This window comes from Xenopus laevis, chromosome 9_10S (genome assembly GCF_017654675.1).
Source record: "Xenopus laevis strain J_2021 chromosome 9_10S, Xenopus_laevis_v10.1, whole genome shotgun sequence".
NCBI classification, from domain to species: Eukaryota; Metazoa; Chordata; class Amphibia; order Anura; family Pipidae; genus Xenopus; species Xenopus laevis.
In genome coordinates, this window is record NC_054388.1 from 23,214,199 (window position 1) to 23,233,697 (window position 19,499).

At 39.3% G+C, this 19,499-nt stretch overlaps 1 protein-coding gene across 2 annotated transcripts; it reads right to left on the reverse strand.

Moving 5' to 3' along the window:
- Positions 1 to 556: 556 nt before the first annotated feature.
- On the reverse strand, positions 557 to 17,468 carry tepsin.S (ENTH domain containing 2 S homeolog). Of its 2 annotated transcripts, none has more exons than XM_018238331.2 (13): positions 17,135 to 17,468; positions 15,314 to 15,386; positions 11,186 to 11,277; positions 11,012 to 11,105; positions 10,546 to 10,613; positions 10,382 to 10,460; positions 9,554 to 9,625; positions 7,901 to 8,095; positions 6,691 to 6,868; positions 6,077 to 6,190; positions 3,932 to 4,010; positions 2,706 to 2,840; positions 557 to 2,028 (listed from the first exon to the last, which is right to left on the reverse strand). In XM_018238331.2, exons 1-13 carry the CDS (start codon positions 17,168 to 17,170, stop codon positions 1,558 to 1,560), a joined length of 1,686 nt encoding a protein of 561 aa, XP_018093820.1. In that variant the 5' UTR covers positions 17,171 to 17,468; the 3' UTR covers positions 557 to 1,557. The 2 variants fall into 2 exon arrangements, with proteins under 2 accessions (XP_018093820.1, XP_041433825.1); XM_041577891.1 differs by lacking the exon at positions 17,135 to 17,468 and adding an exon at positions 16,829 to 17,111 and having other exon boundaries at positions 11,186 to 11,275.
- Positions 17,469 to 19,499: the final 2,031 nt, after the last annotated feature.

The window sequence follows — 19,499 nt, forward strand, 5'->3', positions numbered from 1 at the left end:
ATATATGATATATGAAAGCAGCTTCATGTCAGTGGTGCATGTGCAGAGTATTCTGTTTGGCATTCTTTGGCAACTCATTGAGAAATAACACCTAGCTGCCATAATAAAAATACATTATTACTATTAATAATAACATGTATTTATAAAGTACTTCCACAGCCCACAAAGTAGTACAATTGCACGGTGTATACCATACAAATACTGACTGATGCAGAAGGTATAGAAGACACTGCTCATTAAACATTACACACACACCTAATACTTTTGTAGAATTCTGTTACCTTTTAAAAAGTTTAAAGTAGTTTGTCTAGACAGGAGTGCTCTGCCAACATTTGCATCTGTGGGAGGACATCATCTCACCTGGAAGTGAAGGGATTCTCAGCTACAGCCCAATTCCTTTGAGATTTGCTCGACAAATCGGAATTGCAATATGACTGTGCATGTCCAAAATGAATGAGGATTGCTTAGTAATCAGGCCACTTGTGGCCATCTTGTTGCTATAACACACTGAAGAACGGCGCAAAACAACCAATGCATGAGACAAAACATAACTATCAATAGGTGGAAATCCTTATATTTAAATTTGTTAATGCTAAAACAATACCTGATTGATGTAAAGTAATATTTGCAAATACTGTCCAATGTTCCCTCAAATTCCAATGGGCAATACTTTACGTGTAATATTTTTTCCTGTGCACATTTTTAAAAACTGTATGTCCAGGTTATAAATAAAATTATTTGTGCATAACATAATTTGTGGTGTGTTTTGACCAGTAACATCAAAGACTATGTATACGTACATTAAATATGATTTACTATTACCTTGCACTGGAACAAACTGTGTGTTTGCTAGAGGCATCAATAGCCATTCAAGTCAAAACTAGGCTTTTAGAGCCCACATTTACATAACAGATAATAGATAAATTGTGTAGAACACAATGGGAGATATACAGGAGTCTAATGATATTCATGGATTACCATAGCACCACAAAATGAAAACTTTTTCACTTGCAAACTAGTTTATTTGAAAGTACTGGATGGGCATTTGCAAACTTTAAGGCCCATGGCACATTGTGCATAGTCTCAGTTGGGGAGATTAATTGAATGGAATTCTACTAAATAAGATGCTTGCCAGCCATATTCAGGCACTTCTTTTGGTGGATAATACATCCTGTGTCAAGGACCATTATTGGTCCTTTAGTTCATCGCATGACTTGCTCTCTGTCTTTGTGCAGCTCCACATGCAGATATTCATTCACACAGACAAAAAATATTTAATTCATAGAAACCAGACTCTGATAGTTTTATGTGAGTGCTTGGGGCAAGTTCACCTGGTGAAGGCCACAGGTTCATCTTGTACTACATATGCTCTGCTGCTATACTTTATTCTAAATTTTAGATTTTTTTTATGGTAATCCTTTCGTACTTAGTTGTAGTATTTAACTAGTATGTTTTAATTTTGCACAGTTTAAAAAAGTGAACCAGGATGCAGTTCACTGCATGTTGTACTTGTATAACTATGCACGTGACAAATAAATAATCTTATCTTATGTTGCATCAAGTGTTTAGAAATGAAAAGACAGAGGACAGGGTTGGCTTAGATGGTTCTTCCTTTGCAGGTTCAACAGAAAGTCCTCCGGCCCTGTATCCTATAGTATCTTCTTTGTGACTGGATTTCATTGTTCCTACTAGTTCCATGCCTTCAAACAGAGACACGTGTATATTTGTGCTTATGTGGTCACCAGTCTCTACTCTTAATTCTTCAGCTGGATCACTTTTCTCAGTGCTCCCATTTGGATTTTTTTGGTTTGCAGCCCCATTCTGTAGAGAACAAACAGTGTTCTGAACATTTAAAGTAGGTGATGAGGGGACACTTAGCGATGTCAGTAAACCGCTCACCACAGAATGAGGAATAACATCAGCGAATAAATCCAAAGAGCAGTGTGTGGTGGGGGAAGGGGAAGTCTCATGATGCACAGCTCCTCTTTCAGAAAAATTCTGAGTAAGCGCTTGAAACTGGCGCAGAATCTAAGAAAAAAAATGTAGGTCTTACTAACTTGGAACTCTGCTAAACTAACCAAACATATGAACATAGTAACATAGTAAGTAAGGTTGAGAAAAGACACATGTCCATCGAGTTCAACCTTTTTTTTTTTTCTTTAATTAACGACCTATCTGCCAGTTGATCCAGAGGAAGGCAAAAAATTCCTTCCTGACTCCAAAATGGCAACCGGACTAGTCCCTGGATTAACTTGGACTATGAGCTATTTCCCAGCTATTTGAAGTGTATCTTGTAATGTCTATAGGAATATTATGTACAGATAAGCAACTGTAAGATGTAAGGGAGGGTCATGTTAAACTGTTTCCTCTGGTTCCAAGATAAAGAATCATCAGGAGCAGTGGAGGAGTGTACTTCCCCAGTCTGAACTGCACCCTCTTACCTGAAATGGTTGACTAAATTTAAACCCAAAATAGCCCAATCAGTGGCCAACCTGTGGGTCACCGCAGGATTCAGGTAATCCTGCACATCACTAATTGCCAGCAGGGGTAATCTGTTCTGGCACAATACATCCAGCACTAATTTACCATGTGTCCCCTTAGTGATATATTGCTGTATTTGCACCCCAGAAATGTTTTTTTTTTCTTGAGAAAGGACAATCATCCACAGTGTCACCAAGAAAAGTAACAGGATGGTATCTCCTCACCTTGGTGGCCTTGTCCTTCACTGGCCCTGGTGGTCCTCCAGTTAATGTCTGCAAGTTTTGCCTGACAACTGCTATCATGTGTTCATGTGACAGGAGGTCAGAGGCCATGAGGGAGGATATCGCACACATGGAGCGCTGTAGGTAGAAAACATTGATAAGACCTGGCTTTATAGAATCTGTAATGTTGCTTCACTTTGCATTTGCACTAGTAGAACCAGTGAGTAAGCCTTCTCTAGAGGCTTTGGTGAGAGCACATAATGAGCCCTTAGTATTTAAAAGGAATTATGGGAAATATGTAACAGGTTATTAATCTCCTGTTGTGTCTTTTTAAAAACTGTGTGCACAGGCCAGTGGACGGTTGCCAGCATGGACAGAAATATCTCTGAGCAAATTTGTGCATTCCAGATTTGTTGTATAACTTGTGTGCACACATGAGCACATAGCTTAAATGGGTGTTTCTCTTTTTGATGAAACTTTTAGTATGTTATAGAATGTCCTATAATTCCTAGCAACTTTGCAATTGGTCTTCATTATTTATATGTTATACTTTTGAGTTATTTGCCTGTTTCTTCTGATACTTTCCAGCTTTCAAATGGGGGTAACTGACCCCATCTTAAAAACAAATGCTCTGTAACGCTACAAATTTATTGTTATTGCTACTTTGCATTGCTCATCTTTCTATTCAGACATTCTTTTATTCATATTCCAGTCTCTTTTTGAAATCAGTGCATGGTTGCGTTTGTAATTAGGACCCTAGCAAAAAGATAGATGAAATTGCAAACTGGAGATGATTATCAGCAGAAATGCTACTATAGTTTATATAAATAAGCTGCTTGTGTATCCACAACAGCAGCCATTTAGGGCAAAGACACATAAAGTATTACAATTCGGTGCTTTTGAAATGAATCGCAGTAACTTACCAACAGATAAATCCTGCAGAATACAATGGTGTTTTATCTGTTGTCTGCTATGTATCCTATGCCTTTCCTTCTTTTTTCCATCTTAAATGGCTACCCCCATGACTATACGGCAGCTTATTTACATAAATTATAGCAGTCTTTTTGAAGCAAATACAAAGATTTTACCAGTGCAGGTCAACACTACATTATATTTTAATTACTTTGATACACTTTGAGTTTTTGGTGTTATTGTTCATATAAGAGTGAACACTGATTGCAACAAGATGTGGAGAAGTCATCGAGCAACCCACGTGGTCAAAGACATACCAATTTGATGCAGTTACTGTCATCTGTTAGCGAGCAGTTTAACATCTCAAACACAACTTCACAGTTCAACAGGGAACATCTAGAATAGATATTTTAATAATTTAAGAAACAAAGCTCAACAGCAGATAACTAGAATCAATAAGCCCCAAGCCACATTATATATTACTTCACCTTACTTCAAAAATGAGGACGGGTCATGGAAGGAGAGGGTGGAGAAAACTGAAAAAGATGTATTCTTTCTCTAATAGACTTATGAGGTATGCTAAGACCTGAATTGATGCTGGCACAGGTTGCGGTTTTAAGGAGCAGTTCAGTGTACAAATAAAAACTGGGTAAATAGATAGTATGTGCAAAATAAAAAATGTTTCTAATATAGTTAGCCAAAAATATACTCTACAAAAGCCAGAGTGACTGTATGATTAAAACAATAGCGCACAGCTTCCTGCTTTTCAGCTCTCTAATTCTGAGTTAGTCAGCATCTTTAAGGGGGACCAAATGGGACATAACTGTTCAGTGAGTTTGCAATTGATCCTCAGCATGCAGTTATGACCCATATGGCCCCTGTCAAGTCACTGATTGGTTACTGCCTGGTAACCAATCAGTGGAAACCAAGAGAGCTGCAAAGCAAGACTTAGGGGGTTATTTATCAAAGTCTGAATTTATCTCAATATTTTCTGAAAAAAACTCAGACCAAATCCGCACAGGTTTTTTGGGCTTTTTATTAATACACTTTCCCGAAAATTTTCGTGGTTTTTACGGATTTTTCATCCGAAAACTCAAAAAATCATTGGGACTTCTCCCATTGACTTATATGCAACCTCGACAAGTCTGAGATGCCGGATTTTCAGATTCGGGGTTTAATAAATTCCTAAAAATTCGTGATTTTTTTTAAAAGTCAGATATTGTAAAAAAAAAAAAAATCACTAATTTCTCATGACTTTTGCATTCGGAGTTTAGTAAATAACCCCCATAGTGTTCTGACTATTATGTTAGAGCTCCAGTCACTCCAGCCTTTATATATTACATTTTTGGCTAACTGACTCTATTGAAAGCATTTTTTATTTTGCACAGCCTATTTACCCAGTTTTTATTGTTACACCTTTAAGCCTTGCATTAGCAGCCACTGTTTCAGTGCAGGTTGGCTCCAAGATTGTGGTGACTTCTCACACAACTCCTATTGGTTCTATAACCCCATTATAAGAAGCCAAAGAAGTTTGTGGTATGAAGTAAATGGGGGGGGGGGGGGTTAACCAGTAGAGCAAGGCCTAAATGGCACGTTTCAAATGAGTAAATCCAACTGAAGATCTGAAACTTACAAGGGATAAAGTCTTCCATTATATTTTATTTTTCTAAACCCAAGAGCTTTACATATGTTTTTGAAAAGTTTTATTTTAACAAAATGCAGCTGGATTAAATGGGTGTTCCTCAAGTCCCTCAGCTTCTGCATATATGTTGCATACTGTCCTTTCAGGGTCCACCAGCCTTTCCACCATTATTAATAATGCATAGTACAGTTTCCTGTATGAGATATAACCTGTTAGACTTATAAGTGACTGAGATTTCACAGCCTGCAATGGTAAAAGACAGTATGCTAAAAACATACAGAAGCTGAGACTCTACAAGGCAGTATTAGGAATAAAAACAAGTGTAGCTGGCCGCGGATTGCTTGTGTTCCTACCAGGCCCGGACTGGCAATCTGTGGGTTCTGGCAAATGCCAGAGGGGCTGCTATAAGGTCCCATAGAAAGTCAGTATTTAGTGGACTGGTGGGGGCGGTTTGGGCCTCTTTTACCTGAAATGGCAAAGCCTATTTTAATTCTCAGTCCGGACCTGGTTCCTACAGATCTTTAAGTATAAAATAGTGTTAATAAGTATGCCTTACTATTCATAGTTTTGAGCTTATGTTAAAGCAGAATGGAAAATGCAGTGAGTTTACAAGTTATGTTGATCTTTCATGTATTTTTCCATGAATAGGCTATTTTTAATTTCCTTTTGTATATGTATAAGGGGCCCTGATATATGTAGATAGCAATGTCTGGAGTAGAGGATACCCTGTCATTGCAATCCCATGCCTGGGGGTAAGAGAGAATTTAGGTATCTTTGTCATACAAATAATCTTATAAGCCTCATTTATAGTTATACTCACCCTCTGACAAACTGCTGACTTTCCTCCTGGGTAAGAAAAACTCTCTTCCCCCATGTCACTTCCTGAACCAATCGTGCCTCTTGCTGGCAGTCACTCAGATGAGTGAATTCTACCCTAGAAAGTCACAATACATTCACATGAGGCATACACAAAGCTGAAATGGGTTCATCTCTCATATGAATGTATTAAGTGTATAATGTGCCATATTTATGAAGTGAACTCTTTAAGCTTTTTTTCTGTAATGCTTGGTGGTTTCTTGGCAGGAAAGGACTCTGCAACACCCTGTTCTATGTTTTATGCATGTGACTGCATATGTGAGATATGGAAAAGCTTTGTGCATTTACTTGTGAAGTTTTAAAGCTCTGTGCAAGTGCATATACTTACATACACAGTAGAAAGGTGTGTACAGTATGTCTGAATATACCTGTCCAGCAATCAAAGGTCTGTGCAAGTGAATACTGTATATCTCTGAAAATACGTTTTATTAAGTATGTTTAAACCGACACAATCTACAGATAAATATTCTGTTAATTTGGCACGTTTGTCCCAATGGTTTATCTCTTTCAGGAGATGTAGCCCACCTTTCTTGAAGGTCACGTCACTACTGTATTTACCTGTCTGTAATGTCCAAGCTCTCTCGTTGGCTGTTCCGAGACTGTCCATCACTTCCTGATTTGCTACCAACATCAGATGAACGACTGAGAGGAGACTTGTCATGAGGAGATTCCTGGGAACTGTTTCCACTGTCACTTTCATCCCACCCACCCCCAGGTACACCTGATCGGTGACAGCCTGCAGTAAATGATGAGAAAAACAATTTTGTAGTAGTAACCGACTGTCGGTACCTTTACTATTCCCTGCTCTGGTGGTTCTGATTATTGAACAGTGTAAACAAAACCATATAACAGACCTGTGAAGAAACATGCAAGCCAGTGTGAGAAATGGACCCTCGGCTGAAGGAGAGCGGACTTCTGCTACATTGTTTAGAAAATCAGAAAGTGTGCAGAAACAGACAAATACTGATTACAGCACTGACAGTTATAAAATTGATTTGATAGATTGATCTTGATATGGTGAAAACCCTACATTCATAAAAATTATATAAGGAGAGAAAGCAGGAAATACTGAGGTGCTCATATCAAATATATACGAGTTTCTTTTGTAGAGCTTACTGTCCAGTTTCTTTAAGCAAGGATGAAATGAGATGAAAGTGCAGTTATGCTGTGAATACCAAATCTGCAGTTGAACGATAGCTGCAGGGACATTGGTTGCAATAATATTTTCCTGTTTTGATATGTATACACTTTATTAGTTGTAACAGAACAAGTAACACTTAACATATCTGGAGATACAAAATGTCAAGAAGAAGAATGGAAAATAGTTTTTACATTTCAATGCAGATATCCCCAGTGCAGAAATTTACCTTTGTGATAATGTGATGAGAAGACCTTGATGAAAGACTTTATCCGACTACAAATGATCTAAGGTTACTGCCACAACAGGAGGATTTCCCGGCCAGCAGATAAAGGCATCCGATAAAATGAAAAGTTGCCTGCGCTAAAGCACACGCTGCGTGGCGGTTTCCGAAGTCATTTTCTGTGAGTCAATCCCCATGTCTGGTCTGGTCCCGATGATGAAAATTTGAGCGAATAAAAGGGAGGGGATGGGGGCGACGTACAACAGTGGGCCTAGGGGTGCCCGCTATGAAAATCTGGCCCTGATTGCAATAGGAGTCCTCAGAAAAAAAAAACCTTTACTCTTGGTGGAACTTAAAGGACTAGTAAAAGGAAATGTGCCAAGACCAGTGAAATGGTCAGAACATACCTCTGTGTGCACTTGTAGGAAGGGAATTTCCTGGCAGTGGGCGCCTATCAGTGGAAGGTATGGCCACTGGCTTATATGCATCATCTGCTTGTTCACATGCATGTGTATGAGATAATCCTGCACCGGGCAGCACGGAATGTGTCACAGCTACCGCTGCACGCTGTATACCATTAAGAAAGGTGTCCTTAGAGTTACCTGGGAGAAATTGGAACATAATTTTATTTTACAAATAAAAGCACAAATATCGATATTTAGCAAATAATTTGTGTTATGAATCTAGTAGTATTGGGGCAATTTTGCTAGCAAAACTGAGTTAGTATTATGAATCTAGTAGTATTCGGCCAACTTTGGTAGTAACACTGGTTAGTGTTATGAATCTAGTAGTATTGGGGCAACTTTGGCAGTAACACTGGTTACTACCTTTAAGTATACTGTGACATACTTACACTGGGATAAAATAAAACATTTTATGGTGTTTTCACTAACTCCGGAGTTCTCTCTTAAATGGGTTGTCACCTTCAAACATGTTTTTCCGTTCAGTTTGGTTCACCAAAAATAAAGTTAAAATTTTCACCTTCTGAAGCAGCTCTAGGGGGGTCACAGAGTCTTTAGCTGTTTTAAATTGTTACATTTAGTTGATACATTTGCTATGTTTGTCCATGCTGTGCAGATTCCCTGAGTTTCATTAAAGGCAGCTGATAGAATTGATATAATAGTTGCTAATATTCCACAGATACTGCTGAGAAATGTATCAACTGATTGTAGCAAATTGTAAAGGCAGAGACAGACGTGGAGATTTGGGGACAAATTGTGTCTACTTCGGGTGACTAATCTCCCTGAACTTCCTTCCCGCCGGCTAGAATCTAAATTGCCGGTGGCATGGCACTCGGAGTGCTTCATTTTCCGAAGTTGCCCAAAGTTTCCTACTTCGGGCGACTTCGGAAAACGAAATCTCACCGAATCTCCACATGTGTGTCTGCCCTAACAGTTTAGAATGCTCCTGGATCACTGAGCTTCCAGACTGAGACACCAGAGACAGGAACATAAACTTAAGGGCAGAGACAAACGAGAATTTTCAGGGAGATTTCGTCGCCTGACGCCGGGCGATTACTCTCCCCGAATCTTTTCATCTGTCTCTGTCTTTAACCTTAAATTCTGGGAAAACGGTACAAAATAAAAGATGGAAAGCAATTGAAAAAAGTCTTTGTTTATTGTGAACAATCTGAAAACAACTGAAGTGGAAAAAGTTTTGGAAGGTGAACAACCCCTTTAAGTACTTCAGATAAATCATAAGGTTACAATATGAAGTTACTGAGCAGCGAAGAGTTATCCAAAGTTTTAATTATATTAGCAGTGTAAGAATTCTTATCTTAAATACTATAAAATGTATGAAAACTGTAAAAGTGCTCAGAATAGCAATTTTACATTGATCGGTTTCATGGGTTTACATTTCCTTTAAATGTAAACAAATGCAGAGCTAGGAATAACAGACCAGATGTCCATCATAGATGTATTTAATTGGGGAAGTTTCAACTTTTTTCTGCTACTTGTCCTCAATAGATTTTCAAAAGTGGATAGGTGGCAGAAAGGACTTACATTTGCTAAGGTTTGACCTGTAAAGTTAAACACTTGTTTAAGATGGGAAAGGCTCACCTAAATTCTTCTCTTCTTGTGAATATCCAAACCCATGCAGAGCTGGAGCACTGGAAGCCTGAGATCCCATTCCTATTGGAAACATGATAAGAGTTTCTATTTATCAATCTAAACATCTTGGTCACTGGTGCTTTAAAAAAGCATGATTTATGTAATATCAAACAATTTTGAAAAGTTTGATACTTTCCCCATTTATCACAACTTTCCTGATTGCAAGGACATTTTACAGAAAGTCACAGGAATTGACACATTAAAGCTAATACCTGTGTCAATTCAGCAGAATATGTTTGACTGCTTTGAGAAGTTAAAGGACAAGGAAAAACTTAAAACACAGTACCACCTGCTGTACTGAACTGCTACCTATATTTCACAAAAACTTTTTATATTTTGCCTGCAGCCTCATTTGATTACTTGGTAAAAGAGTGAATTAAAATGCCGACAGTCAAGCTACTGCGCCTGAGTGATATTTCCTCTACCTGTCGACCCTTGCGCGCCATGAGTTCTTGTCTGCTGTTCCCTCCACACTGTTTATAAAATGCTGCAATATTAGATGAACAAGACTACAGGGACATGAGCCAGGAGAAGAAGGGAGACATATGGTCAGCGCAGAAGAATACACAAAGCTTTCAGCTTGCCCTAAGGGTATTTTTTAAGATATACTATTTTTTTTAAACATATGGGCTTAAACAGCTAAATAGTTGAACACAGAAGGAATTGCGGTGCAATTCCTTCAGACTTTCCTTGTCCTTTAAACCCCATTCTGCTCTTAAGGGTAATATTACTAAGCAGCACTATGCGGTGGATTGAGAATGATGCCTTTTGTGTTACCTGATTGGGATCTTTCTTTTGCCGACACTGTATGTGACGGAGAGGGAATGCTCTCTGAGAATAAGTTGCCCACAATTTCCTAGAGAAAGTAAAAACAACAATGAAAGCAGCTATGAAGCAACATAACAACAATCAACACAGAGAACAACATAGAGAGCACTCACCTGTGCTGTGACTCGAACTTTCTGGTACAGACTGATACCATGAAGGGGGTCTGGGGGTCCACTAACTGCTGCAAATTGAAATGACCTGAGTTGTAAAATGTAACGTTCATCGCCAATAACCTCAACAGCAAACTTATCCTCCTTTAATACTGCACAGCTTGCTCTGTTTTACTTCTTTTTAGTCTACATGAGTTTGTTAGTCCTGTAGATATGTATGGGATGTCCACTAAGGATTAAAACCGAAAATCAATTAAATAAAATACATCACTGATGCTAAGAAAGTAAAATATCTGTCAGTTTCCAAGTCTGGAGTATACACATTACATTTAAACGGTCACCTGGTTGGCTCCTTGCAATGAACTAAACTTTGTGAGATATACCATGGGATTCTAAGGTACAGTGTTATGGTAATTGTAATAGTAACTCTTCTGTGATTTGTCTCCACACATGGTTAGATCATTGATACCTGCAGCCTCCTGTATATAAGCAGAATTACGTCTGAGGTCTTGAATGAACTGCGGAGATCCGTGGAAGCACAGCGACAGAAGAATTTTCAGTACCTGGTGGTGTGGAAGAATATGAAATTGAGACAACCCCTGGGACCACAAAATGACATCTATACACTGAACTCTGAGCTCACCTTTAGCTTTACATGACATGAGCTGGTCTGCAGACGGTTCAGCAGATATTCCAGAAGACACTGACAACTTCCTACAGACTCGTATGAGATCTCTGCAGTGCAATATTAAGGGCACAACAGTAACACACACATAATACTTCACATCTGCTAACACTCAACCATCCTAGGCATTATGCTGCCCATTAATTACAATTCTAGCACAATCACGACACATATCCAAGACATGACTAACAAGCATACATAAAATGCTCACTTTAGATACCTCGTAACTTTCCCTGCTTCCTATAAATATGAGATTCCTCATGTGGCAACCTGTTATAAAGAAAATATTTTAAGCAAATAGTTCTTTTTTTGAACAATTCAATTTATTGAGTATACAAGGATAACATCAATAGTTCACAGGTAGGTATTACATTATTCATACAGGTAAGTACAATACAGTATGTATCCTTAAATGCTAAATGCAAAATCATAAGCAGGGGGTATCTTAAGACCTTGCCCTGTCTACCTTGGATGTTTGATAAGTGGAATGTTGAGTGGTTAAAGGTTCTGTGTAGATGCCATGAATATTTTAACCACTTACCACTTGGGCTTGTGATTGTTTCTTATTGTATCGGGGGAGGGTTCAAACACTAACTTGGAATAAACTGGGAAGGCATGAGGGAACAGGAAGTCACTTTTGTGGTCATACTTGCTTCTCTGTTAAAACTAGAATGGGGAATCTAGTAGGTGTGTTGTGGAATTACTAGGTTTTTTAAGGAATGTCGGGACACTTGTGCATCTTTTTTCCATTTGCTTACACATTGCATTACTCTGTAATATGTAGTTGAGCTTCTATCAATGGGTCCCAAGTTTTCTTGAATTTTTCAGGGCAGCCTAGATAAGTTTATAGAGAGAAATCATTCAATTAACCTGTTTTTGTATGATGTCCATTGTAGACCCCTTTAGGTCTGTCGTGGATGGGCTGTAAAGGTGGCCATACACGGGCAGATAAAGCTGCCGATATCGGTCGTTTGGACCGATTTGACAGCTTATCTGCCCGTGTATGGGGGCTTCCGACGGTTCTTCCCGATCGATATCTGGCCACGATATCGATCAGGAAGGTTGGATTTTTACCCGACCGACCCGTCGGAGCAGCTTGGCGCATCGTAATTCGATTGTTCGGCCATACGGCCGAACGCTCGAATTACCCCCGATATAGCCATGCAGTTTAGTGGCATATTGGGGAAAGATCCGCTCGTTTGGCGATGTTGCCAAACGAGTGGATCTTTAAGTCTATGGCCACCTTAAGGGTGTCTATAGAGAATAAAGTGGATTTTGACCAATTAATTTTTAGACCAGAGTATCTTGTACGGGTATGGACACTGCCGCATCTAAGTATGAAGCGGATGCACCAGATATGTATCAGAGTATCATCTGCAAATAACAGACAATTTCTCTTTTTGGGGGCCAATTGGCCGGCAATGTCAGGGGATTAGGCAAGATAGAGGCTCCATAGCGATGGCAAAGAGCTGGGGCGACAACGAGCATCCCTTGGTGTCGGTTGAAACTATGCGTCTCATGTTCACAAATGGCATAAATACTCCCAGCGGAGTAGATCACCTGTATGGTAGATTGTGCTGGCGTAGTCTTCTATCGGCTTCCATAAATTTAAGGCGCTGTTTGCATAGCACAATGGAGAAATCCGTATATATATATATATATATATATATATATATATATATATATATATATATATATATATATATAAAAATCATGCATGATTTCCTGTTTTTTCCGGGCTTCCAGGAGTAAACGATCTTGATCCCTGTAGTTTAACAGCCTTGCAATGAGAGGCCTTGGATGAGCTCCTGTCAGGGGGCACGGGCAGTATTTCTATGAGCTCGCTCCACAATAAAGGATAAGCAAAAGGTTTCATTTCCCAGCTTTTCTCTGAGCCAATTCTCAACAAATATTTCAGGAGTGCCCCCTCCGCTCTTTCCGGGAAGACCCACCAATCTGATGTTATTTCTACTCAGTCTATTCTCCAAATCATCTGCTTTAGCTGTAAGGTCTCTTATTTGTTGTGTCATGTTGTTAAGGTTATCCGGTATGGAGGCTGTGGTATCTTCCAGGGTACTAATACGTCTTTTTGCCTCTGTGGTACACTCTCTGATTTTTAGTTTAAGTAAAGCCAGATCAGACTTAAGATCATCAATTTTGCCAATTGTGACCGCATAGTTATTAGTGATGAGTGTCATTATCTCAGCTAGTGTAGGCTGGTCTGGTGTGGCCTGCTGCGAGTCTCCATTCTGGTCTGGGGAGAGTGCAGGGAGGCTGGAGGGGAAGCGGCATCATCACTGAGCTGCATTTTCATCTGGTTGATCTCTGGCATATCTTCCCAGTTTTCTGGCTGCAGCCAGAATGCCTCTGAATGCCTGCAATGCCTCCATGTTCATCACTTAATTTAAAGGGGTGGTTTTCCTTTACGTTGACTTTTTACTATGTTATTGAATGGCCTGTTCTTAGCAATTTTTCAATTAGTAATTTTTTTATAGATTTTTTATTATTTATCAGCTTATTTTACATCTTTCCAGCTTTAAGATGATGGGGTCAATTACCCAGCAGGCAAAAAATTCTCTGTAAGGCTACAATTTTATTGTATTTGTTATTATTTGTTTCTCCTTTTCGTCATTCAAACATATCTGGATGCTAGGTTAAGATGGACTCTAATGAATACCAGTTGCAAATACTAGTGATGTGCAGGACCCATGGGTTTGGGCGAGCTTGGAACAACTAATTTACATTTTTGGCTGGTCACAGTCAGATGCGGACCACACCACATGTGACATTGTTATGTCCACTTCATGCTTCTGCCATCTCTGTATATATATTTGTGCCTGTGTCACCCCAGCCTCCTTTGGTGGCATCGCTGACAGGTCCGTTGGGAGCAGGTATATAAACAGATGGCTTACTGGGTTTGTTTGTTTACTTTTTATCAACCCACAAATCTCTACAATATAGAATTTTATTATTGCAGATAAATATGAAATGGGGTGACACAGGCACAAATATATATACAGAGATGGCAGAAGCATGAAGTGGACATAACAATGTCACAGGTGGTGTGGTCCGCATCTGACTGTGACCAGCCAAAAATGTAAATTAATTGTTCCAAGCTCGCCCAAACCCATGGGTCCTGCACATCACTAGTATTTGCAACTGGTATTCATTAGAGTCCATCTTAACCTAGCATCCAGACATGTTTGAATGATGAAAAGGAGAAACAAATAATAACAAATAACAAATACAATAAAATTGTAGCCTTACAGAGAATTTTTTGCCTGCTGGGTAATTGACCCCATCATCTTAAAGCTGGAAAGATGTAAAATAAGCTGATAAATAATTAAAAATCTATAAAAAAATTACTAATTGAAAAATTGCTAAGAACAGGCCATTCAATAACATAGTAAAAAGTCAACGTAAAGGAAAACCACCCCTTTAAATTAAGTGATGAACATGGAGCAGTGAACACCGCTTTGTATGTGAACAACCCTTTAAGGTATGGTGATATTAAAATTATGAAACTTATGGAAAGGGCCCATTTTTGGAAAATCCCAGGTCCTAACCATTCCAGATAGACAGATTCTAGATAGATCCTATACCTGTACTACAATCATTTGATTTTCTACTGATACCCTACTTTGGCTTTCTACTACAGGTATGGTATCTGTTATCTGGAAACCCATTATGCAGAAAGCTTAGAATTAAGGAAAGTCCTTCTCTTATAGACTCCATTTATCCAAATAATCCAAATTTTTTAAAACTATTTCTTCCCTTTTCTCTATTATAATAATAATAAAACAGTATGTTGTACATTATCCAAACTGAGATATAATTAATATCCGATTCCTTACTGGAATCAGAACTAGCCCTTTGAGCTTATTTAATGTTTTTATGATTTTCTAGTAGACGGAAAAATCCCACACTGTCCTACTCCTTATTAACCCATTAATTGCATAATCGAACGACAATGATGTATCTCTTCAAACCTGCTTAGTATCAGATGGGTGATTGCTTTGGGTTATAGGTCAGGGCCACATTTTTTTGCACTGTAGTTGAATACCCTTGAAATAAGATAAAGGATACTGGCAAATTCCTCATACAGGTACCCAGGACAGGGAGTATCATCATCTGAAGTCCCCTTTAAAAGCAATGGCAGCTGTGAACAGAAGTAAACAAAAGCTCGGTATTTGATAATTTAACATTAAATTTTTAAATCTGTTTGAATGTCATACTGGAAAATCCATAGGATAAGGTCTTAACAGAAACAATCAAATGATAACAACAATGCTAAAATGTAGCATTGGGGGTTGATGTACTTTCTATTTTTGGAATCACTGACCCATTTTTTATTTCAGGCTGAAGGGCAAGTAATTAAAAAAAACACAAAAAGTAAAAAAAAATACAACGAAGACTGCAAATTTGTTTGTGAATATTGCTATGTCTATTGAGAATGGAATTAAGGAACCATCAGACTAGGATTTACAGGCAGATATAGAGAAATGTTTACTATTTTTTTAACCCTGCTCTGAAATGGCAGGCATTGTTTTCATATCATCATATCAGTTGCCATGTGTCTTTAAAATATAATGTGTGGCTTTTTACTTTTCATGCTCATTTATCCTTATATTTGTATGAGGGGGTACTTATTCCCTATAAGCTGGATTCAGCTACATATTCAAACTTCATGTATCATTTACCCATGTGAGAGCAATTTGAAGATGTATTTGGGCCACATGCTCTTTACTCATTTATACTCTGATGGCTAGCTATTTTGTGCTTTTTTTTTCTACTCCTGTGAGTCGATATCAGTCTGGAACTATAGGCAAATGACGATTTAACTACATTTTCATACATCTGTAACCTTGTCATAAGCGAAAGGGACCCTAACTGACCAAACAAATATTGCATCTCAAGAAGTGGAGCCCAAAAAAAGTCCAAAATGCACCATTCTAGTGGTAAGCCTGTGAAATATGTTGGCGCTATATAAATGCATGTTAATAATAAGCCTCTCTGCTCTTCATTTCTGTACATAGGATTGCCACCTGTCTGATTTTGACCCGGACATCACTTTTTTTGTTAGGATTTCCGAGCAAAACTGACTGACCAGTTTTCCAACGTAGGAAAAGCAGGAAGAATTTTCTGAGACTGATGCAGCAACTGGCCAATTGCCTGACTTTGCTGTCATCAGTCCGCCCTAAGATGTCTCCAGCATTGTCATGAAAGGTGGCAACCCTTACTTTACAATAAATGGGTGTATACACTGAACATACAAGGGCAAATACAAAAACAACCAATACCCTGTACAAAAGCTAAAGGAGTTTGTGCCCAATCTTGGCATTATCCAACACTCGGCTGATGGCCCATAAGATGAACGTGACCGCTTCACAATGACACAAAACACATAGGGCCCAATTTGTGGCAAGCAACTGTTCTTTAACTACAACTCATAACTCATAATACCCCGGTGCTGTGTTTTTACAGTCCCATACAAGCAGACTGTGTCTGCTCCTGGAATTCATGTTATCCTGGAATGTACACTGTTCTGACACAGTATCCTGGCAACAGTAAAATCTTGGTTCCACTGTAAATTATACTCACAAGAGGAGATGAGTCAGAGACAAAACACTCAATAACACGGGAGCCTAATAATTTCAGACATTTCGGAACCTCTCTCTCTGTGCGTGAATTTTGTGCCTCCCACTTACTCTGTACTATGGGAAAAAGATTGGCAGTTCTATATGAGGGATATCCACCTGTTAAAGGGCCCACAACCCTGTTGGCTCTAGGCTATCTAGGAACCACTGACAAAGGGGAAGTAGAATCTCAACCGCGATTTTATCTATAATGCACTTGATGTGTATCTTGTTAATAAGACAATGTTTAACACCCAGAAACCCCCGCTACCTGCTGAAGGAATGCCAATCTGTCCAGCATTGCCATTCTTGTCTTGAAGCTCAATGACGTCACGACACCCGGAAACCTTTCCTACCAATCACCGCGAGACTTCCACCCACTCTGCACACTTTGTCCGCCGCCTGAGCGTCAGCCAATGTCTTCTCAAGTAAGCGACAAACGTTGAGAATCTGATAGGCTGAGACTAGCTAAATATGGCGGCGCACTGAGAAGCGGGGTTATGATGTCTGGCAAGGCTACAGGTCCGGGGAAAGGGGCGTTAGACAGGATACCCCAGTTGTTGGCAAAGTGCAGGGTGCAGGTGAGGTACTCACTGCTGAATGTATTTAGTGAAAATTTCCGCGTAACATGTTAATTCAATGTTAAATCACATATTCTGGAAGTGGATGTGCTGTGCCCAAACTAAGTTTTGTCCTTCAGTCTCCCTATAATGGGTGGAGACTACCACGGGCGCTTTCTCATTTGGTAACACGGTTAGAACTAGAGGTAGAAAGCAGACGCACTTACTTGGGGGTGCCTACCATTTTGGGAGAAGAAGGCAGGTGTATTATCCAAATCCAATTAAGTTTCAGGAACCGCTCCACACACCTTTATATTTAAAGGGGCGATTCACCTTTACCGTATGTTAAAGAATAGCCAATTCTAAGCAAACTTTCAGTTGGCCTTTGATTTTTTTTTTATAGTTTTGGGTTATTTTCATTTTTCTAACTCATTCTAGCTTTGAAATAGGGGTCATTGGCCCCTTTAAAAAAACAAAACAAATGCACTGTAAATTTACTGCTACTTTTTGTTACTCCTCTTTCTGATCTGGCCCTTTCCCAGGGCTGCTTCTGGTGAGTACCTTGTCTCAGGCGGTAGCTCCCCAGAAGTTGCCGTTCCTGGGAATATTAGAGTGGAATTTCTGGTTATTAAACCGGATATTTGGCTTTTCTAGCTCAGAGAGCACAATTTTGCTCTCTGTGCTAGCGATGCTACCCCGCACCCCCGGTGTTGAGGTTAAGGTAAGTGAGATGGGCAGGGGGGCTACATTTCGAACGCCGCCTCAGGCCTCAAACGCACCTGCCCTTTCCTATTCATATTCCAGTCCCTTTTTCAAATCAAACATGGTTGCTGAGGTTATTTGGACCATAGCAATGATTTATTTGATCAGCTAACAAATGGAGACAGCCTGGATTGAAGTGGCCATGGGCAAGGTCACTATCACACAACATTTGGAGGCAGGACATTTGAAAGATGGATGGGGACACACTAGGCCTCTTCTATTAACAATGGGCAAATTATACTCTCTGTGATAACCCTTAGTGACCAGTCAGAGATTTCCTTTTAATGTATATGGCTACATCATAGATCAGTTGCCATGGATAACTGCACTGGTGCAAATTAGAGATGCACTGAATCCAGGGACTTTCGGGAGTCGGCCAAGATTCGGCCTTTTTCAGTAGGATTCAGATTCGGCTGAATCCTTCTGCCTGGCTGAAGGAAGAGGTTTTTTACAATGAGAGCTTTGATGATTGGAATTCTCTCAATTATGTGTAAATAAGCAGCTGTTTGGGACTCGTCACTGGGCTGCAAAACACCATAAGAGCTTTTGTCAAATGGTGTTGGATCAACAAAATGCATCCAACAGGTTGAATGTAGAGACAAAAATCTCATCTGTAAACAAAGGTAGCATGCTGCCTCTTCATCCAACAAAACAAAATCTGATGGTGTCTGACCGACTTTTTTTCCCGATTTAATATACATTAATATACATTCAATGTTGGATGTAGATGCGTTAATAAACACCACCATCCAACTTTATCTAATTCAACTTTACATTCTAGCAATAGAGGGATTAGATATTGTAGGATCCCAGAAAACTTGTGGTGTTGCGTGGCAAGGTCAGGATAAAATCGGATCAAAATCTCCCATGTAGTTTAGCTCCGAAATAACATACTAATAAATAGAACTTGTATTTTCTCTCATTCTCAGGAAATAAGATTAAAACTTCCAAAACCTGGCTTGTGGATAGGTTTGACATCTACTGGTAAATCACAACCCTAGGCTGGGGACAGCTGTATTACAATTTGAGTATATGCTGCCGGTAAATTTACAATTCCCCAACCTTCCTATTTATGCTCTCCATCTACCCAATCCATGCTTTCACTATATCCAGTTCCTAGTCCCCCAAGCCCCCCACCCCAGTGACATTACCAGCATTATATATCAACAAGGGTACTGATTGAGATATAACGCTGCCAAAGGTAGCAACCCTACATGTGTATTGCAAAGAAGACCTTTTCTTTGAGCAACTACATAATTTGTTTTCTTTTTCCCATTTCAGGCCCTTGCATATGGCAAGTGTGCATCGGCTGCA

Excerpts from the sequence above, each read along its gene's own strand:
- tepsin.S (XM_018238331.2), bottom strand. The coding sequence starts at position 17,170 with ATGGCAATGCTGGACAGATTGGCATTCCTTCAGCAG. Across the intron at positions 6,191-6,690 it reads AGCTTGGACATTACAGACAG|GGTAGAATTCACTCATCTGA; the intron begins GTAAATACAGTA and ends GTGACTTTCTAG. Across the intron at positions 2,841-3,931 it reads ACAGTAACTGCATCAAATTG|CGCTCCATGTGTGCGATATC; the intron begins GTATGTCTTTGA and ends TTCTACCTACAG.